Genomic DNA, 22,715 nt, shown 5'->3' on the forward strand with positions numbered 1-22,715 from the left:
TGCACAATGCCCCTTATATGTGCTGCTTGATGATGAGGGAGGATAGGGAACGGACCTGGCAGAGGGCAGCTAAACCAGCACTATCTCCTGTGGGTAACTGAGAAGCATCAGTGTGGAGAGGGAATATTGGTGCCTTCATTCTCAATGGGTGAAACTCATGGCATCTTCTGGAATTGATAACTGGGAGGTAAGAGAACCCAGGGACGCGGGTGGCGCTGTGGGTTAAACGACAGACCCTAGGGCTTGCCGATCAGAAGGTCGGCGGTTCAAATCCCTGTGACAGGGTGAGCTCCTGTTTCTTGGTCCCTGCTCCTGCCAACCTAGCAGTTCGAAAGCACAAAGTGCAAGTAGATAAATAGGTACCGCTCCGACGGGAAGGTAAAACGCCATTTCCATGCGCTGCTCTGGTTCGCCAGAAGCGGCTTAGTCATGCTGGCCACATGACCCGGAAGCTGTACGCCGGCTCCCTCGGCCAGTAAAGCGAGATGAGCGCCGCAACCCCAGAGTCGTCCGCAACTGAACCTAACAGTCAGGGGTCCCTTTACCTTTAAGAGAACCCAAACGTACTTGTGCACCCAGTACATTTTGAACCTCTTAGCCTCCTTGCCACTGGACATTGCGACAGATAAATTTACATAAATACATGAATTTAAAAGATACCATGGTTCATGCAGAGGATGTGTGTGGTCATCTGTATGTTGTCATAAAGAAAATAAAACTTAAGAAGTCCGATGCATGGTATCCCAAAGTCTGTTCGAAGAAAGCCAAATACATACATGCAATCACATGTGATTGAGTGTGCTCGCATGTCTGCATATGCACATTTTGTAAGCATATTTTATTCTGCTTCTTCTGGTTATGAGAACACATGTCAGTCTTGCCATTCCAGCTTCAGGGCAGATCCTTTGGGAAGTTGGTTGACTTTTCTTCCTCCCTCTATATGAACTTCCGAGGGGCCAGATGCTGCACTAGGTGGGTGTTTGGTCTAATCCTGCCGGGCTTTTATTACCCCGAGATGGTTTCAGTTACCTGGGGGCTGCTGATTTTCTTGGTGGCACCTGGCTGGCTTTCCACAGTGAGAATGCTGAGCTGCGTAGACAATTATCTAGGCCTTTTTTTCGTGAGCCTCGAATGCCATTTGTGGCCTTTCTTTTGAGGGAGCTGATATGTGGCAGGCTCTGTGTGGAGATAAACTTTCGAACCAAAGCACGTTTTAAGAAGAGCATGGAAAGTGTAAGAGCTTTGAAATGACGCAGTTAAAAATGCTGTCGCCATATTGGGAAGTTCTGTCGGAGGTCTTGAGTCTGGGAGGAGAGAGAGAGAAATAGAGTTGTTTATATATTGTGGTTAAACTCCTCAGTGGGACTCAAGTGACAGTTTTACGAGACTATGATGGATAGAGCGATGTTATCTATGAAGGAGATGATATATGGAAACCATCTCGATTTGAGGATTGGAAGAACGGAAAATTCACACAGGACTATTACTACTATTGGTGTTTACCGGCTTAAGGAGACTATCAGAAGAGATCATAAAGAAAAAAGAGAAAATATATGAACAAGATGTGATGTGGAAACAGCAAGATAAGATGGGATAGAATTATGAACTCTGTCTGAACTGATTTGGACTGATTGGGACATTAACACAGCAGCAAGAAGATGATCAGAATTCCCCTTCGGATCTTGAAATATGGGTCCCCCCAACAAAATTTAAAATTTGGCTTTGTAATTCGGAATTTATGTGATATGATTTAATTTGATGTGATTGGCCAGTTAATAAAAGTTATTAAAAAACAAAAAGATATGTGGCAGGCTCAGCTCCTGGGCTTCGTTTCCCCCGCTGGTTGACTACTGAAGTGGAATGAGAAGTGTGTTTTCTTTTGAGCTAAACAAATTTGGATAGTGACATCAAGAAGTGAAACCCAGGAAGCCTGGTGGGGTAAGCTGATGCTCTTCCTAAGAAGCCCTGCTTTGAAGTCTGGCGGGGCCACACCTTGCTTGGTAAATGCAGGTGACGTCCTTTTCCAGGTAACTTACTCTTCCCTCATTACAAGTGGTCACGAAGTGACGTGTGTCAGGTTCCTCAGAAGCGTGGGAGGAACCTGATGCTTCTGGATAAAGAATTGGGCAAACAATTCGGGCTGTTGATGGAGTTCCAGAGTGTCTTGTTTTCATTTCCCTGAGAAGCTTCAGGCGCAAGTTCAAAACACTCCCCATGTCAGTGCCGTGGAGGGGTCTTTGCATGCATCCCCCAAGATCTTTATTGAAACTTAACATATATACATAATAACCGAAATTCCCAATGATTCCTTCACATAAAATATAATATCTAAGTTACAACAGCCGCATATTTATACACTTAATTATAAAACCCACCCTCTACTTCCCTCCACAGCAATTCGACTTCTTTATATTTCTTTCTATCTTCCCCCTTACATTCTATAATATATTTTTGTTAAATTCTGATTTTTCCATCTTTATTGGTTTTGTTAGCATCCCCCCCCCTTTTAATGCATGTGCAAAAGATTTTTGCTTCAATTGGGGGGGGGGGGGAAGCCAAGGGTCTTAGTACAGGGCTGGGAAGCGCTTTTTCTCCCTTGTCAAAGCCTGCCTGCCCTCAAGTGATGTGCTGGGGGAATAAGAACATAGGAAGATCCTGCTGGCCAATTGCCTTTCTAGTCCAGCATCCTGTTTTCTTTTTTTTAATGATATTTATTAAAATTTCAGAAACAAAAAAAATTACATAGTTAAAAGTAAAAAAGACAAGGAAAAATATAAAAAAGGAGAAAAAACATACAAAATACAAAGTATAAAAAGAAAATAAAAATAGAAAAACACTTAAAAACAAATTAATCCTTCCATATCTTACATTTCATTTCCTTGGTTTCCTGACCTCCTCACACCTCCCTTTTTTGTATTCTAATTCAGCTAGTTAATTCAGCAATTTCTTTCCCTCTTTGTTTTTATCTTAATCCTTTAACTTAATATATTATAACTTGGAATTCTCACCTGTTAGTAATCCATTTTTACATACACCTTTATAACATTGCTGCTTAAACCACTTAACTTCATTCTGACATCATTCTAACATTCATTAATTTTGCAATATTTCTGTAAATAATCTTTAAATTTCTTCCAATCTTCTTCCACCGACTCTACTCCCTGGTCTCGGATTCTGCCAGTCATTTCCGCCAATTCCATGTAGTCCATCACCTTCATCTGCCATTCTTCCAGAGTGGGCAAATCTTGAGTCTTCCAATGCTTTGCAATAAGTATTCTTGCTGCTGTTGTAGCATACATAAAGAAAGTTCTGTCCTTCTTTGGCACCATTTGGCCGACCATGCCCAGGAGAAAGGCCTCTGGTTTCCCAGCATCCTCTTTTCACAGTGGCCAGCCAGGTGCCTCTGGAAAACCTGCCAGCAGGATCCGAGTGCAAGAGCAACTCTCCCCCCCCCCCTCCTGCGATTTCAAGCAACTGGTATTCAGAAGCATTGCTGCTGCCTCCTGCTGCTGCATCCTTCTGGTGGATGTGGCTGAAGTCAGTAGGGTGGGGGGGCCTTGTTAGTTTGTGGCATTTTTTTACCCCAAAAGGGTTCTGTATGGAAAACCCCATCCCCAAGACGACCCCAGCCCTCAGGCTCACCATCTAAACAAGACAATGACACACAAATTAAAAGGGATGGGGAGGAGGAGGGGAAAGCCAGTTTAAGCACAAATTCTTCAAGCTACATTCCTTATATAATCCAAGTATATATTTCAGCTTTCATTTATTTATTGAATTTATTTCATAAAATTTATGCAACGCGTGATCGCAATCAATCAATCAATCAATCAATCACCCGAGCAACCTCAAAGCGGTTTACAAAAAGGATAGAATGACGAAATTATCACTAAGAAAAATAGACATTAAGGCTTTCGAAAAGCTAAAATAACGATAGACTAGAAACAGATTAAAACTTGCACCCACCCATTGCCTATATAGGTAAGTAGGCTTGTCTAAACAAAAAACATGTTTCCAGCAGGCGAGGGAAAGAGTACAGCAAAGGCGCTTGCCTGATATCAGTAGGCGAGGAGTTCCGAAGTGTAGGTGCTGCCACACTAAAGGACCGAGTTCTTACAAATGAGGAGCAGGTATTCTGCGGCACGTGTGCCAATTCCAGCAGGTTCTGGCTGCCTAGAAGAGCTCCAGCTCTTTGCATGTATCAGTGGCTATTCTGGCTGCCTTGGCCGCTTGAGAAAGAGCAGTTCCTTTTGGAAGCACCCCCCCGCCCCCGATAGGATGGGGAGCAGAGAATGACCACAATGCCCAAGCCAGGGCAGCTGCTGCCACCCAGATCTCCCTGCCTCCCTCTTCTTCTGCACCTGACTGTGCTGGTCCCGTGGGTTACCTGAGAGGCGAGGTCCAAGTCCTGTCCGTGGTCAAAGGTGCAACGTGGAGGCAGTCCATAGTAGCTGAAGCTGGGCAGGGAGTCGGGTGAAGTCAGGAACAGGCATGCAAGCAGGGAGCCAGGACAGGGCAGGAGCTCAGGCAGGAAAGCAGGACAGGGTTCAGGCAGGAACTTGGGACTGGGGCTGGCCGGCTTTTATCTCCCCCAAGGCATAGGGCGGCCCCGATCCTCTGCTGACTTGCCTCTCCTGGCCTGGAGGCGAGCACTCCTCCTGCGGGAACTTAGTTCCCTCCGCCTCTCTGCCCTGAGCCTCTGCAGCTCAGGAGAGGCTGGAGGGTTACTGGACCCAGAGGCAACCCCAGCTTCCTCTGACGGGGCTGAGAGTGGAGCACCTGCAGGCAATGGGTCCTCCATCACCTCAGGAGCCAGAGCAGACTCAGCTGGTGCCTGCACCTGAGGACCCAGCACAGGTGAGGGCCCTTCAGGTTCAAGCCCCAGCCCCGGCTCAGCTGGTTCTGGAGGCGGGGACTCCTGTGTAGGCTGGGATCGCTCAGGTTCAGCCTCCGAGTCCGAATCCCGGGCCATCACACTGACTGAATGGAGAAGGATCCCTTGGCAGAAGACTTCCCCTTCCTCCCCAGCTCCTCTTCCCCCCATTGCTCCTTTGGGTTTGGACCCATATCCGACCTCCTCTTCCTCACACCTCCAGACTTCCACCGCCTGCATGAAATTGGGCCAAGAGGGGCAGGTCACCCATCCATCCCTGCTCTAGTCCATAAGGACAAAAGCCCTGTGCGGGCAACAGCCCAGTTAGTCTGGGCATTCTGTTGGTTGCCATGGGCAGGCAAGTGCCTCCAGAAGCCTTTGAAGCAAGGCGTTCCTGCATTGTGGGGGGTTGGGATAGATGACCCTCAGGGTCCCTTCCAACTCTACAGTTCTCTGATTCTATGAACCTGATTCCAAGGCATGGAGGAGGTGGCGGCCACCCACGGTTGCTGCTCCCAAGTTCCTGGTGGGAAGAATGATCATTGACTTTCTAGACCAGAATGCAGAATCCAGGCATTTTTTCCCTGTGCTTTTCAATCCCTTTTCAAATTCTGGTTTCCAATTGGTAAGGACATCCTGCACCTAAAAGCATTTCTGGTCCTTGCCCAACTTTCTTTTCCTTTGTGGAGGGAGACTCTGCACGATCCCTGAGCAGCTTCTTCCATTGCAGAAGGGCTCTTAAATTTCTTTACCCTCTGCTGTTTTAATACTCTTCGTTTGGATCCCTGCGATGCTTCTTGCCTTATCCACGGTTCCGAGGAAAAGGCTGCTTTCTTTGAGAAACCTTTAAAATAACCCAGCGGTCACTAACAAGAGCACTCCTTCAGTCTTGGCTAAACAAAGTCCAGGTCTGCTTTGTCTTCTGCGGCCTTATCGTCCTCCTATTCCTCTGCATCTTTCCAGCCTACCCTCCTTTAACTCTGGTACCCAACTCAGTGCTGCTGGCCTTTCTCCATAGGCCTGCTAATTGCGACCAGCAGCGACTGATGAACCTCTGAAGTTGCATTTAGATAGACTTGCTGGTCCAGCTGGCCCAGGGCTCCCCAGTCTGGCTTGCGGTGGCTGCCCATGGTCTCCAGCAGAGGCTCTCTCTCCATCCTTTTTCTTGAGTTCCTTGGAAAGGAAGCTGCCAGGGTTGGAACTTGATTTTCTGCATGCAGAGCATGACTTCTACCACTCCAGTTACAGAACACTGGAAACAGGGCTTTGGCCATTAAGAACCGTGGTGATTCATGTGGTCCACCTACAGCCTTAAATCAATTTAACAACCTTCCTCGCTTCCCAGGGAACACTGGGAATTGTAGGACTGTTTGTGGGGGAGGGCTAGGTATCTCTAACAGACTTCTCTGCGCCCTGTTAAGCTACAGGAAGCAAGGATAGCCACCAACCTAGATTGTTGTTGTTGTTGTTTAGTCATTTAGATGTGTCCGACTCTTCGTGACCCCCTAGACCAGAGCACGCCAGGCATTCCTGTCTTCCACTGCCTCCCACAGTTTGGTCAAACTCATGCTGGTCTTTTCGAGAACACTGTCCCACCATCTCGTCCTCTGTCATCCCCTTCTCCTTGCGCCCTCCATCTTTCCCAGCATCAGGGTCTTTTCCAGGGAGTCTTCTCTTCTCATGAGGTGGCCAAAGTATTGGAGTCTCAGCTTCAGGATCTGTCCTTCCAGTGAGCACTCAGGTCTGATTTCCTTAAGAATGGATAGGATAGATGGCTTAAAAAAAGGATTAGACAAATTCGTGGACGAGAAGACTATCATTGGCTACTAGTCAAGATGGCTGTGGTCTGCCTCTACAGTTGGAGGCAGCAGTGATTCTGAATACCGGCTGCTGGAAGCCACAGGAAGGGAGAGGGCTTTTGTGCTCAGATCCTGCCCACAAGCATCTGGCTGGCCACTGTGAGAACAGGATGCTGGACTACATAGGCCATTGGTCTGATCCAGCACAGATCTTATTATGCTCTTACAGGTCCCTGAATTCTTTGGGTGTGGGAAGAGCTGTGCTAGTCAAACTGCCATAAAACCAGTATAAGTGAAGTGAAGTTTAGCTTGTGCCTTAGATCATTCATGGAAGTGCTATGCTAATCTCTCCCTACTTCTCCAACCTGTACTCATGCTTGATTCTTCTTCCCAGTCTGCAGCGCTTCAGTAAGCCCCTCTTGCATAATGCCCTGTCTGCTATCTGCCCACTTCATTCTTCTTTTGGAACTCATGGAAGCTTCGGCGGGAAACGGCCTGTCCTCCCTGACATCTGGGAGAGCTTGCAAAATATTTAGCTTGCACCGTTTGATGCTACTGTTGTTTGTTTTGGTGCATTTTTCACATAAATTGCTAATTTCAACCAGCAGTTGTCAATAAACTAAACAGCGACCTCCCCGTCTTGCAGGGGCAGAGGCTATAAATATCGCCAGCCTGCAGCTGTAAAAACCAAAATGGGCTCTGGAGTTGTGCGGCAGTCCCTGCTAGTACAAAAAAGCATGGAGTTCCTAGAAAGCAGGAATGTCCCTGACCTCAGAAACAATGCAGCCAGAGGAATTGCATCAGGCTGGACTGAGCAAACAGGACACTTCTTCCTGCCATCTCTCTTAGCAGCAGGAAAGCACCTCTGAAGGCAGTTCACCTTGTTGTTCTGCTTCAGTTGCCCATCCTCACTGGCCTTTCCTGCCATGCAAACATTCTGATCTGTATGGTTTTAAGTCTGCAACTGTTTTTTGGCATCTGCATAAGGCAGAACTTGGGAGCTGGAGTCCAGGATGCTGAGAACAGACAGACCCAGATTTCAATGTGGGATGCAGTGTTTCGTCCTTAAGTTGTTGCTTCATTTGTGGGGACACCACTGGATTCCATCCGGAATGGAAACCCACTGTTTTGACACTGGTCACAATTGTGATCTCTCTCTCCCCCAAACGTATGGGCTACTATGGAAGTCATGGTGGTTAATGGAATGTGGTTGGACAGGAGTCACCTGGACCAACTAACTAATTGCATTGTTGTCAAGGGACACGATTCCCTCCCTCTATTGCACCATTTCTGGGTCCGTTTGAAAAGTTTCACGCTGTTTATTTTGAGTTCCCGGTGTGCCACAAAAATGCAAGAGTGCCCATGTTGCAAGCACCAGCAGGAACTCGCCAATTTTGTCAACGTTTCTTTTCCTAATGGCTCCTTGACTTCTGTGTGCTCTCCCACCATGGAGTGCGTCCCTCCAGATTTTAGAACTTGACTCTTGTGATATGCAGTCCTGATTTTTTATTATTATTTAATCCCTTTTGCCACAAGCACACACACCCATCGCAACAATGTGCATTTTTCCAGATTAAAATAACCATGCAGCCTAGCTGTTGACTGGGTGCATTTCATAGAGTGGAAGGAGCTTGGGGAATTCATGCTACGGTTCAGTTTGGTCTGTCTGTCTGTCTGTCTCTCCCCCCCCCCCAATCTTCTGCTACAAGCATATCTTGGGTGGCAAGTAGCAATTGGGGAAACTTCCCACTGATGCTTGCACACTTTTTTGGAAGAGCTTCCAAATATGTCAGATTTCAATTATGCCCCCCCTCTTTCTCTTCTCACTCTCACTCTCTCTTTCTCTTTTTCATTAATCACAGCAGCCTTCTTGTTGGCAGCCAGTGGCGCGAGTTAACTGTGGAAATTTCTATTGCTTTCCTTGGCCACAGCCTGCTTCCTGATCAGTGCGTGCTTTGTCCCAGGTGTGCCATTCTGGCCTTTGAAAGTGTGTCAAGGCATGTGCAGCGGTGGGGACCCCCGGGAACCGGCACTTAAAGCCCCATCAAAAGCCCAAGTGCCGACACAGCAGTAAAGCATGGAGAAGTGCTTTGATCCTGAGCTCAGAGGTGCGCTTCTGTGCACTCACGCGCAGAAGCAGCTGACACTTGCCAAGTGGTGGCTTGTCATGGGGACATCTGAACTGCCCTGCCACACCCCAGTGAGAGTCTTGCCACACTTTTAAAGGGCTGCCACATGGAAGGTGGAACAAGCCTGTTTTCTGCTGCTCTGGAAGGTAGGACCCAAACCGATAAATTCAGATTATAAGAAATGAGATTCCGACTAAACTTTAGGAAGAACATTCTGATGGTGAGAGCTGTTGAGAGTGGAAGGTTGTGGACTCTCCTTCTTTGGAGGTTTTTAAGCAGAGGTTTGATGGCCGCTTGTCATGGATACTCTATCTGAGATTCCTTCATTGCAGGAGGTTATGACCCCTGCGTGTTTCTTCCAATTCTACAGTTCTATGATTCTAAGTTATAAAGGTTGCAGAATTCAGGGGTGTTCCCCCTGGCTACAGAATTTGGAATGCCAAGGTGTACAAGTTTGTGAATTGTTAGCACTGAGAACCCCTGCCCACCCTGAGCCAGGATCAATTGATACAACTATCTGCGTTCTCCAGGGGTCATTGGGGTACCTGGGCTCTGCAAGGAGCTGGAGGTGCTGCCCAGCACAGACCTGGTGGAGGACTTACTTCTATACTGCCTCTCTGCCAAAGGAGCCCAAAGACGTACAATGCAGGGAGAAGGTCAGCAATCAAGCAGCAAAGCTCAGTTAAATCAAAAATCTATGCAGTTCTGTTCTCAAGCAGAAATCCAAAGTCTTCTTAAGATTCTTTTCAGTACTTTTCAGGGCAGCACAGACAGACAGCTTACCAAGTGGCTTCATGTGCCCTGTAGTAAGCTGCCCCTTTGTAAATCTTGCTCACGTTTGCTGTGTTTGTGTGGGCAGTAGGCAAACATGTGTGCTTCCTTTTGTGATACTTTTAACTCCAAAGAGCAGCATAGCATTTCTGAACACATCTCTTCATTGTGTGCTTTTAGCCCTTAGGAGGCAGGTTTATGCAAACATTTTGGAGAGGTACCCCGCCATTAGGCCCAGTTAGCACTGTCAGTTTATTTCCCCCCTCCAGGCATGTGCTGGTGCAGGCTTGCTCCTTTCATAAGTGTTAAATAAGTCTCCAGCAAATATCTTTGGGAATGGGTGGGGGTGGGGTGGGGGTGAATGTCTTTTCCTAAATAAACACGCTTGTAAAACGCACAGGAATATGTAACGCTCAGAGTTTATGTAAGCGCATCTCATGGTTTTGCTCAGCATTTTATAAGGATTGGTGAAGATGGCAGTGTAAGGGTTTAGTCAATGGAGTGGTCCAGAGCCTAATGTTAAGAAGGAAGACCCCCCACCCCCCCAAGATAAGCTTCCTTGGAAAGCATGTTACACAGAACACAGAAAGCCCCCCTGTTTTTCATGGACACCAACAGATCCAGCAGTACCCTGAATGGGATGTCTGAACAGGACTTGATTAGATTTGGGTACTGGTGTGCCAATCAGGTGTCTTGGTCAACCTGATGGATGGCCTTCTATTGAGAACGGGACAACCTTGCTCCTCCTCCTTGATCTCTCTGTGGCTTTTGATACTATGGAGCCATGGTCTACTCCTACTAAGGCTCTGTGGGATTGGAATTGGGGCAATCTGTTACAGTGGTCCTACCGAGCCCAGAGAGCGCGATTGGGAGAGTGCTGTTTGGCACCCTGGCAGTTATGCTATGGCAGGAACGTAAATGGCTCTGGCTTCCGTCACGGTGTTCCATTGCGCCAGAAGCGGTTTAGTCATGCTGGCCACATGACCCAGAAAGCTGTCTGCGGACAATGCCAGCTCCCCCGGCCTGAAGCAAGATGAGTGCTGCACCCCATAGTCGCCTTTGACTGGACTTAACTGTCCAGGGTACGTTACTTTTTACCTATCTCAAGAGACAACGGAGACGGTGAAGTCAAACTGTTGCTTTAGCAGCACCAAAGTGACCTCCCTGGGGCGCAAGCCTGGGCAGTGGGTCTGGAGGTCCTGGGCTGCCCAGACAACAAGAACTCTTGGCCTCACTGATGTGGTCCAAAGGAAAGCAGAGCAATATGCTAGGCACTACTAGTCTGGCTTCAGGAGTCTCTGGAAGGAGACACACAAAGCACCATCCAGCCGTCTTAGGGACTCCACTCTGGATTTGTGTAGGGTTGACCCCTGAGCCTTTTTTCTCCCAAAGAGATCCCGTAAGGCAGCAGAGGTTTAGGATCAGAGTTTTCCTTCTCCTAGATGGGCTCCCTTCCCAAGTGGAGGAGCCCCATCTGCCACTCACTTTACTCAATAGCACGTGCAGAAATTGCCTTCTTGACCGCTGGACCCACTCTTGGTCTCATCCACTCAATCCTCCAGTTGCATGCAGGAGACATTCCTAACTCACCAAGGGTTTGAGAGCCATCGGCCACCCTCACCTGATTTAGCCAGACAAAGGCGTTCCTGGGATGTGGCCATTGTCACGTGCTGATAGCTTCTAAGAGCCACAGGTGAGAGCTGAGTGCAGGGTAGGGACCAAAGGTGGACAAACCCTCCCAGAAGGAGCACAATGCGTCCTCCACCAGAGGTACTAGCCCTTCCCTAACACCCCACCAGGCTCTTAAGGGCTTGCCTTTCCTCATCCCCTGTCCCCCACCCCTGCAAAATCAGGTGCGTACTGTCAGGCCCGGAGGTCTGAAGACAGATAACTGGGATGACAGGTAGTTGGCTGGCAAGTGGGGTCCACCCTGATGCTGGTAGCTCCCTTTTACTCACAAGAGACATTGCTTAGACAGGAGGATCTGAGGAGAAGCTGGTGGAACCCTCTCCTGTCACCTGTCATTTGCTGAGCTGGTAGCTGTGCCTTCTCACCATTGACAGTAGTGATCCTTCACTGTAGCAAAAATGAAGTTCTCAGCACCCGCTTTTGGCAATGCAGACTTGGGAACCTGGGTTTGGCTGCCAGATTCCCCCCCTCCCAATTGCCTGCCTTAACGCCCTCCCCCCAATACAAATGCCTATAGCATTTGTACTGTGCTGCCCATCCTCTCTGGCAGTACAGGGACAGGGGACAGGTGGTTTTCCCTTTACTGGAACCAGCCCCTCTCTATTTAGCCAGGTGGGAACAAACAAGAGCTGGTGTCCTTTCCTTTCGGCAAAGCCGCGGTCCTTCCTTCCAAGATGCTAATCTTTAAACTTGCTTGGCTTGAGCTTGCAGGCACACAAGCCCTGGCCTTCCTCTCCCGGCCAGGCCCTGCTGCGCTTTCCCCACTCAGTGGGCATTTGGGACGTGTGTCCAACTCGGTGGGGGAGGATGAGATGGCAAAACCTCATGGGCTGATGGATGCAGGTGCTCGGTGTGTGTTGTGTTTTTTGTGGTGTGTTGTGGTGGCAACGCTGCGATGACTGCTGAGGCAGCAGTTTTCTCCAAAGCATCCGGTGTCCCCTCCCCACCCCCAAAAGAAAGCCTTGTGGTCACATTGGCGTGCTGGATCCAGTGTCTCTTCCCCTCTGAAGTCCAGCTCTTCTGGTTTTTGTGTTAGCTTTATTAACACGCTGGCCTGCTGCAGGGGTGTATATGAGGCGTTTGGATCCAGACGGGAGCTAAAGATTTTTATTTTTGTTTTTGGGGCAGGAATTAAAATGCCTTTTTTTTGGGGATTGTTCTCTGCAGCAGTGGTCAATGTTGGCGGAGGTTTTTGAATTTCTTGCCTTTCTACAGAGCCATTTCCAGAGCAGCATAGTAACCTACGAAGAGCCCTGCGGCTGGATCAGGCCAAAGTTTCAGCATGGCACAGCATCCTGCTCTCACAGTGGCCGGACTGATGCCTACAGGCAGCCCACAAGAAGCATCCAACAGCACTCTCCCAACTGGTGATAGTCAGAGAGTGGAGATTGCCTCCAAACCATAGTTTGCAGTGGGGCAGGTCTGCAAACAATGGTTTGGAGGGAATTCTGGTTAGCAGTAACCATAGCTTGTCTGATTGAGAGGGAACATCAGGATACGATTGGAGCAATCGAGGGAAGGGTGGAGGGCATCTGAACATAAGAGGGCAAGAGACCTGAGGACAGAATCTGCAGCTCATTTCCAGTTCCTAAACTAATAGGTCCTCACATTGAGTCCTCCAGATGTTTAGGCTACAACTCCTATCAGCCCCAGCCAACATGGATGATGGTTAAGGAAGATGTTGTTTCTAGTTCAGAAAAATCTAGATTGCATTAGGTTGGAGCAGGCTGCTCCGAACCATGGCTTGAGGATGGGTTTTGTAACCAGTGAACTGAGCCACACTGGGAGTGTGTCAGTTGCAATTTGGAAGCCTCCAACTCCCTGGTGACATTGAAAGTGCCCCCCCCCCATTCCAGTTTTAAGATTTAGGAACTACAAGTTAACTGTTTGGAGCTGTCCTGGAAAAGTCATGTTCTCCTCAAAGCAGAGGTGAGACTGAATTCCTTCAGCTTCTTAACCGTGCCTGAATAAACTCAATAGCAAAGCTTTGTTCTTGGCCTAAAACTAATTCCTTCTCAAGAAGAACTGAGTGCTCTTGGAGCACAATTCGGAGAGAGATCCCCTGTGTGGTTTGGGTCTTCTCTTGCTCCTGCAGGGAGGCTTCTCCCTGCTCTCCTTTCATGCCGTTAATTATGGCTGTGAGCTGCTGGCTCTCTGCTCCAGGCCTTCTTTTCAGAGGCTTGCAGTCTGCTCACAATGTTCCCCCTGAGCTGGAAACTTGGGAGGAGGGCAGAACTTGTTAAAACTGGAAGGAGGCACATTTGGCCCCCGTACCTCAAGCAGCAATGTTCCATATGCTCAGGGTCCAGACTGTTCTCCGGACAGTGGCCTGGTGGCCATCTAAGGAAATATATTTTGCTGGTTAACCTGATCCTCTAAGAGGTAATAATAAAGTCAATCTCATCTAAGAGTTAGGACCTCACAGCTATGGAACCCATGTGTGCAGGTGGCAGGAGGCTTATCAGTTGGGGCTGAGGAGTGAACGTCCTGCTCCAAATCTTCTCTTCTCTCAAGAAACGGATTGGCAGTGGCTCCTTGGGCTTCCTGGGAAGCACACTGAGATAGCAGCGCGATAAAAATTGCCCGTGATGCATCCAGTGTCTTCTTCTCCAAGTAGCTGTCAACCCATCGGGACATCACATATGATACCCGGAAAAAGATGTGACATTCAAGGCTGATGGTCCTCTGTGCGTAGCTGTCAACTTACAGATTTGAAAATAAGGGACCAGCAGTCTCGAAAATAAGGGATCAGCAGCCAAAATAAGGGGTTTTCCAAGCACAGGTATGTTCACCTTCTGAGCCAAAGGCAGAAAGCCCAGCCAGCAGCCAAACGAAGCCTGAAGCGGTGGTTCCCACAGTGCAGCAACCCAGCAAAGGGGATGCAGCAAGGAAAACCACCATCACTTCTCCGCTGGGAAGCGCTGAGCAAAGGCGAGTCCCCAGGCAACTCGGCTGATTTGATCAGCACAATGCATGCAAGCTCCACCCCCCAGTCGTTCTTAGACTCCTTATTGGGTGAGCAACACAGCCAAGCAACCCAGTTGGAGCCTCCCTCCTCCCTGGCCGGCAGGGAGGGAGGGAGAGGAGCTGCTTCCTTTGAAACCCGGAAAATTTAAGGGACATCATCAATAAGGGACAGCAGCGGGACACGGCGCTGGGATAACGGACTTTACCGCCAAATAAGGGACAGTTGACAGCTATGCCTCTGTGCCTTTCATGCCCCCTTAGGAGCAACTTCACATGCCTTGTGAACGAAACTGGGGGCCGAAAGCCAAAATGGTACCTGTTGGCTGTGGGGATGTAGGAATTCTGGCAAGCCCCCCGCCCAAGCCAATTATCTCAAGATCTCTCGCAGCAGAGAAAGCTGTTCTTGCATGCTGTTTATTTTATCAGCACCTTCCTGTTCTTCCTTCTCCAGGCAGCTTACGTCCCGTTCCCAATGCAGATCTCCTGCCCAGGCTGCTTGTAGGAGGGGAGCCACTTAGGTTCAGTAGCAGAGCCACGCCATAGACCATAAAGAGCGTTCCCTGGGCTGTAAAACTGCTCTCCGCCCTCACCCTACTTTTGGGTTAAGTTCCAGGTTTCCTGATTAAATCCACTGGGCTGTTAACCAAACCTGCCTCCACCTCGAATGTGCTTTGAGGGGCTGCACTGAGGCACAGAAAGTAGGTCAGGCAAGTGTCCGCTAAAGGGCCAGAGCCCGCAACTGGGAAGAAGAAGAGCAACAGCGCAGCTGATGGATGGCTCACTCAGGGGCTGTTTTCTTGCTGAGCACTTCCAGCCGTCCGCTGGAAAGCTGCTAACTTCAGAGCAAGTGCAAAATTGCTTTATAGAAAACGATTGACGCAGGCAGAGCCTAATAATGGGCAGGGGCTGCGCGCTCGCTCTTGACGGCATCTGCGGAGTTAGGGCTGCAAATTGCCTGAGCTAGCAGCCCGAAATGGTATCTCCTTAATAATTATAGTTGCCTTGGGTTTTATTGCTGCATGTACGAGCTGCAGTAATAGAAACATGAAGTGTAATTAAATTTGGGTTTCATAAATGCGTGACATCCCTGGAGGCATCGTATTTATAACAACCGGAATCTGCAATGCTGTTCCAGTGAAATTCTGCTAATTGCTGCAGAGTCTACCACCTGTGAGCAGAAGGACAGCTCCTGCAGGGCTGGCTTTTGCACTGAGCTGTGCCTCCTTCTCGCCTTTGCTGCTTTGATGCACCAGCTACCTAAAATCCCGAATTTGGCAGAGGAATTGGGGAAAGGCTGTTCAAGGCTCACCCGCTCAGCTTTGGAACTTGTCCGGATGAGCTTGATTTGGCGCTACAGACCTGCGATGGTCCAAGACTAAATTTGTCCGTCCCCCCCAATGCTTCTGAATATGTTACATCACAGCAATTTTCTTTCCTTAAAGGTCAGGAGTGTATTATCCTCTGCTAAAGCAGCAGAATAGAATAGAGCCAAAAAGGAAGGAAGAAAATTATGCACCAAGGCAATCCATTTTCCGTGGCACAGAAAGCTAAATTCTGCTACTGGTCTATTTCGTGAAGATTGACATCAACTGCACCTTTTACTGTTTGTAATTTATTCTGGTTTTGTTCAACCTGGGGGTTGGCAGGAACATCCCCTGCCCCATAGATGCTGTAAATCCTGCTTACTGATTCCTCTGGCCTGTGAGATCTTACTAGGCATTGTTTGCATATGTTTAAGTTCAGGGACAGAAGCTTGCATTTCTTTTCTTTTTTAAAAAAAGTCAAATTCTTGGATTGCTGAATTCTTCTCTAAATCTCCATGTTCAGTTCTTGAGCTGAGTGCTTACACAGTCTTGGAGGACCAACAACTCTGTCAATCGTCATTTTGCTGAAAGGCTTTTTTTGCCTTCATTTTTAATGGCTGCAGGAGAACACTTACATTTTTGTGGTACAAATTAAGTTAAATTTTGTAACTTCTTTTTTTAAAAAAGGTACCAGCGTGAGCAGACCATAGTTTTTCAATGCCATTGATTCCACAGCTACTCATCATGACTCTTGTGCAGTCCCTTTGCATTAGGTACCAATTTCCATGTTAGTCCAGAGGTTGGCATGGGAGGGAGAGATGACAATTTTCACCCTTTTGATCACTCCCTAGCCCCTGCCTTGATTTTCACCTGGCCCCTTCCAGCAGTTTTAGAAGCCCCTCTTGATTTTGTGTTTATCTTCTTTGGCCCAGCCCATTTGCATTTATGAGAACTGCACTTGATGATGGAATACTGGATTTCTAATGGAACGTGGTCAAAGCTTGCTTTTGGCCAGGGGGGTGGGAATCTTTTCCAGCTCAAGGGCCTCATTCCTTTCTGAGCAACCTCCCGGGGGGGGGGGGGAGAGCATGGCAGAGTCTCCTGGAGGGGAGTGTAATGAGAACGGTTCTTTTCAAACCACATACACATATTTCTGGTTGGTGCAAATGCCATTTGTGAAGGAGAAAGCAAGAGTAGAACTCTTGAGTGTTGTGTGGTTTGGTGGAAAAGATCTATTTGGTCAACATTTTTAATGGCCTGCAGTAAATTGTTTGGTGTTGGTCTATCTAGGAGCATGAACTGGACTTCCCCCACAGGGTGTATTTATCAGACAATAAATCATGCTAAGCGGTGGCTCCAGAGAAGGGCTGCACCTGGACTCCCCAAAACTCTCACCTCTTCATGAGCAGCACTTGAGCAAACCGGGTGTCTCAGCTCTTCAGGCAACACAACCTGTTGGCTACCTTTCCTTCCAGAGAGCTGTGCCTTGTGCCTGAGCGCTACAGAGATGGCCAGCTGCAGTGAGTGAGGGGCGATGCATAATGTTGCACCGGGGAGCTTTTGTGTTTCCTTGCCCCAAGGACCAGTGAGAAGGACGGGGGAGCCCAGGTGCCGGGGAAAACAGGATGCTAGACTAGATGGCTCCCTCATGAGATCCAGCAAGGCAGTTCTTACGTTCCTTGAGTGTTCTCTTTCTTTATTTTAGGAAGTACCTTCCAACTATTTGTTAAAGGTGCTTTGTTCGCAAGGTGTGCTCTGCCCCTTTCACAGTTACTTAGTGTCCTTCCTTTTTTCCTTATCCCATTTCCTTCCTTCCTCCCCACTCCCCTTTTTGTATCTGATGTTTTCAGGTTCTTAGTGTTTTGGCAGGACTTAGTACGCTTTTAAGAGGGCGCATGTGTCTGTCTACCTATCAATCTTCAAAAACCCGATACCCACTCATCAGAGGCAGATGCAACCCCATTCCTTGTTTGCAGGCTTGCTTTAAAAAAATATTTTATTTTAAGGATTTTTTTGCTTACATTTTTACATTCATATCAATTCAACAAAACATTCACCGTATTTTTCGTTCTATAAGACACACCAGACCATAAGACACACCTAGTTTTTGGAGGAGGAAAACAAGAAAAAAAATATTCTGAATCCCAGAACCCAGAACAGCAAGAGAGATCTGGCTTCTGGGATAGCCTCTTGCTGTCCTGGCTTATGGGATAGCCATGCGCAGCCTCTTCCGGGCAGCGGTAGGAAGGCTCCCCCAAGAGCCGTGCTCCCTTTAAAGAGCGCACAGAGTGTGTGTGCGGCTTTTGGGGGCTTTTCCCCAAGGAGGGAGAAGGGCTGCCCTGCTTTGGGTGGCAGCTTGTGACTTCAGCTTGTAGGCTTGTGTTGCTGCTTTGAGCACTCTCGACCATCCCCCCCCCCGCCTTTTATCAGTACTTTTCGAGGGGGGATTGGCGCTTCCGCTGGACCTCTCGACGTCCCACAGACCCTCGTGGGACTTTCTGGGGGGGGGGTGCCTAGCCCAGGCACTCTCCCCTCTTAACCCTGCAGCCTTGGTCCGATCACGACGATTTTTTAACATTGCGATTTTAAAAGACAGCTTTAAGACTGTTTCAGTCACCGTTCTAAAAGAGTTATGCCATTGGAGGGTTTTTCACTCCTCTGCTCGCCATTCCCAGTTTTTCCCCTTTCAGACCTTTTGTGTTGTGAAGAAGGAATGGTGGGGAAATGCCCCCCCCCACTCTGCATGATGACCTTCACATAATTTGGCACCAGGGTCTGTTGGGACACATGGTGTGTTTCTTTCTTGTGTGCTAGTATTGCTTTCTGGGTGAAGCTGACCTGGAAGACTTGCTATCCAGGCCGGTCCCATCCTGCTGCTGCTCCTCACTGGCAGTCACCCCTCCCATGTCAGTGGGAAAGGGCTCTGGGATGAAGGATTTGGAGGGGCGGGGAGACCTAGCAGGGTCGGAAGCGGTGTGCGGCTGCCCCTCAGCCATGCTGGACCATGCAGTTCAGAATGCAACTTTTCTCCCTCTTTACTCTCCAGGTAATCAAGCCGGACGGTTGTGACAATGAAACAACAGAAACAGCTCAAGGATCAGATCCTCCTAGGAGTTCCCCGGGCGCTTGTGTGCTTCGTGATCCAGGAAAAGGCGATGTTAACAGCCCGGACGTTGTTATAGAGGCTCAGTTTGATGACGAAGATGTTGAGGGCAAGCAAGATGGCTCAAGAGAGACCAAGGATCAGAAGCAGCTGTCCCTGGGGGCTGGAGAAAATGGTGAGTTGGGGTTCAGCCGCAAATTGTAGAGCCAGCTTTTCTTTCCCCCCTTTTCCAATTCCGTTTCCTTTAAAAGCAACTCAGGAGCTTAAATTGCTTTAGTTCTGTTGTGCAGCCTATAACTTTTTTTTTAGGCTGGGGGCAGGGCGGGGAGGGACAGGTGTCTATAGACATACCTGAAAACAAAACCACAAATAAATAAAAATATAAGGAAAGCAATGTTGGGTGGACCTGAAGGACTGCTAGGCCTGGGTCATTTGTATTGTGTCTGAAAGGCAGTGGGGAGCCACAGAATGCATTTTTGCAATGGGGAGCCACCCTGAAAGAGTCATTTGTGTGGCAGGAGTGATTCTATGGGGCCCAGAATAGACTCACCTGCAGCCGGACATTTAATCATGTAAGCATACCCTTGCAATGCTGTTTAAGCAAATATCGGCACTTGCCATGCAATATACCAGTCTGTGGAAGGTAACCCACAACTGCATATCAAAAGGATCCCAATTTTAGGGGCACACTTTGTTGGGGTCCCTTTGATTCCTTTGTTGCTGTTGTCTTTATTCACTGCAAACACACCAGTAGGATGCATTTATATAAAAGTTACTGCATGTAGTAGCACCCATGTGGTTTGTGACATCAAATGGTCACGTGGAAAGATTTAAACAGGGCAGGCTGCAAGAGCTTTGAAAAGACATGCAATGGAACGCATCAGAGACGTCTTTGTTTGTAGATCTGGTGGGACATTCTGCAGAGCTTCAGCACCCGACGTTTGACCTGGCCTTTGAAGGGGCATTTGAGCAGAATGCCAAGCCATTGATAAGGGAGGGAGCTGCTTTAGATCTTTGCCCTATGCAATTTAACTCCAAAAGGTTTCAGTGAGGAAATGGATTTTCTCTCTTTGCTGAGAATATCCGCCTGCATGTTTCCCTCTCTTTCATTGCCACTCTTTTCCTGCTACTTTTTCAGTCTTCCACTCCGTTACCTATTTATTCTGGCTTTCTGCCAGTAAGGGTCAAAAGCCCTCCCTTGATTCCATTGTACACATTAAAAGTTCTCCATTCCAGAGTTCCTTTCCATTGATATCACTGGGCTATTATAGGCAGTTGGTTCCAGTTGATATAAAAGGTTTCATTTGGATGCCTCTTGCAACACGAATCTCTGGCATCCTTTCCTTTTGAGAATTGCAGCTAGACATTTTTATTTAATTTTCTTATGTGTGTATGCAACTATTTAGGCCTCTGTATATATTTTGAAGACTTTTATGTTACGATTTGAGCCTTACTAATCAGGCTTTTGGGGTAGTTTTCAGTTTCTACAGGTTGTTTTAAATTTTTGGGGGTCCTGTTGCTTTGTTTTTGCTACGCAAGTTTTCTCAATACATCTGTTTATACATTTTAAATTCTTGCAGTATTTTTTATTTTGCAGAATGTAGCCAAATAACTTAGAGTTGGCATTAATTGGATGTGGGAGTATTGCAATGTATTACATTTAGTACCTATTGCCGCATTTCCTATTTGTCTCTATTACTAGTGTCCCCTCCCCCCAAAAAAACTCCACCCTCCCCTCCCCTCAAAGACCCTGCATTGTGCCTGGAGTAATTCTCAGTCCTAGCACCTGGAATTTTTTTGCCTGCCAGTGATTCTGTGTCTCCTTTTGTGGTTGGTTTTGCTCAGAGATGGTTCTGAAACAGTCTTCAAGGGCAGCTCCTTGTAGAGCAGGTGATGAGCCACAGGCCGCAGGATTGTGATGAAGTCTGAATGAAAAAGCTCAGCAGCACCAGAGGTTCCCAAGCTAATTCTTTAGCAGTATCCAGAGGGTGGCAGGCTTCCTTGCACTTCTTCACTCGCTGTCCTTCCTCCCAGGCCCTTTAGTCCTGCAATAGCCTTGGAGTCCTTTCTTGTGCTGTTGTGCCTTCTCCTTCCATTTGGCACATATTTAACAAAGCATTTTCTGTGAAAATAAGATGCTCGCCATTTCTGTTGATGCCAGGTATCTGTGGTGGTTTATTTCACAAAATGCTGCTTGTCGAGAAACAAGGTTAATCCTCCCTAGGCTTGATTCTACATCTGGGGGGTGGGAATCGAGTATCTTGGCCGTGTTTTAAAAAGAAATCCCCTCCGCTCTGTGCAGCCCTGAAACATAAGCAAATTGCTCCGAGGGTATCCTTGGAAGCTTCCCAGGCATGACTGACGCTGCTTGGGTAGCCGAACTTGGATGCAGATGTGCTTGCCACTTGCGATTGTGATGTTGGTAGGAGAAGATACTGCAGTTGTGTGGGTTCCTCTTGCATGCAGATGGTTCAGTGAGCCTCAAATTTTCAATCTGCCCAAGCTCGGGGGGAGGCCTAGAAAATGCTGCCTTCAGGGCTCTATTACGCAGCAAGCCTAGCTGGAGCCTGGATGCAGCCAAAACTTCATGCGAGCTTCCCTGATTTTGAAGCCATTCTTAGCAACACACCCAGGAGCTGTTATTGTGTAGCCAGGAGTGACCCTTTTGGTTGTGAAGTGCTCTCTGGCCTTTCTAGCTGGAGCAGCCTTCGCATGGATGTGCTGGCTGGGAATGAGGGGAGTCTTAAAAAAACCCACCCAACCAACACACAGAGGCAGATGGGAGGAAAACAGGACTCTTTTCTGTCCATACCTTTTGTAGCAAGGCTGGTCCTAGCACCTGAGCTTGTCTCAGCCCTGAGATGCACTCATTTCTCAGATCCTCCAGCCTGCCTGGTGTTTATCCACATCATTTGCGTTTTCATTCAGTGCTCCCAGTTGTGTAAACTCTCTTAGCTAAATAGGCACAGCAAATACAGGAACTAGGAAAGAGGAGCTGTGGTAGCAAGGTGGGGTTTCCAAAGAAAGAGTTGGAAGGAAACATCATCAGGGAAGTTGCGTTTGGTGGGTTTGTTTTTTTTGAGAAACTTTCCTGAACACTTTGGGAATGCACTGTATAGACTGCCCTGGCTGGTGTTCCCTTTCTCCCCCCCCCCCCCAAATACACATGGCAGTTAGGCGGCATTCTGCACTGCCTGATTGGGCGATTTCAGGCAAGATGAGCTAAACCTTTAATTGAGAAACATTTCCAGGTAAGAGGACGCTGTGGTTAAACACGTTGGTCTGGCACTTCCTGGTTCTGGGAAAGGGGATATTCCATGTTTTGCTCACCAGGTTTGCTTCTAGCCTCCTGGCCCTATCATTATGTAGCTGGAAATTCCAGTCTCGCCATGGGATCTATAAGACACGGAAGGTCACCGCTGATGAAGGAATCTGAACCTCTTAAGGAGAAGCTTTGGAGTCTGAGCTTGGTCTTGAAAACAGGATGAGGTTGTATATACGACCAATAATTAGGCTTCATTGGCTAGCTTGGATGTTGTAGTTCAGGAATTTGGTGCAAAGATATCTCGCGTCTGGCTAACAGCAGCATACAGTGGTGCCTCGCAAGACGAAATTAATCCGTTCTGCGAGTCTCTTCGTCTAGTGGTTTTTTCGTCTTGCGAAGCAACCCTATTAGCGGCTTAGCAGATTAGCGCTATTAGCAGTTTAGCGGCTATTAAAGGCTTAGCGGATTAGCGGCTAAAAGGCTATTAGCGGCTTAGTTGCTTAGAAAAGGGGGGGGCGGGGAAAAATCGGAACACTCGCAAGACGTTTTCGTCTTGCAAAGCAAGCCCATAGGGAAAATCGTCTTGCGAAGCAGCTCGAAAACGGAAAACCCTTTCGTCTAGCGGGTTTTCCATCTTGCGGGGCACCACTGTATTGCAAGTAGAAGTGCACAAATTTCTTGGAAGGCATGGTCTCTCACAGGGAATGCCCATTTGCACCCAGCAACTGGAAATTAAATGTTTCGGCCCTGCCTGGTGCTGTGCTGCCATATAGGACCTGCAGGGATTGGTTAATTGATATCTAATTCATATTCTG

General features: G+C 48.0%; 1 protein-coding gene across 5 annotated transcripts in view; it reads left to right on the forward strand.

The window, feature by feature from the left end:
- DIS3L2 (DIS3 like 3'-5' exoribonuclease 2) overlaps positions 1–22,715 on the forward strand; it is a 203,649-nt gene that overhangs the window by 69,462 nt on the left and 111,472 nt on the right. For all 5 annotated transcript variants that reach the window (XR_014220095.1, XM_082223950.1, XM_082223951.1 and 2 more), the window contains one exon: positions 18,579–18,810. Coding sequence is in view for 4 of the 5 variants with exons in the window: in XM_082223950.1 (XP_082080076.1) it covers positions 18,579–18,810 (232 nt within the window). In the remaining variant the exon portion in view is untranslated. The remainder of the gene's footprint in view (positions 1–18,578; positions 18,811–22,715) is intronic.

This window comes from Podarcis vaucheri (assembly GCF_965113315.1).
Source record: "Podarcis vaucheri genome assembly, chromosome: 5".
Lineage (NCBI taxonomy): Eukaryota > Metazoa > Chordata > Lepidosauria > Squamata > Lacertidae > Podarcis > Podarcis vaucheri.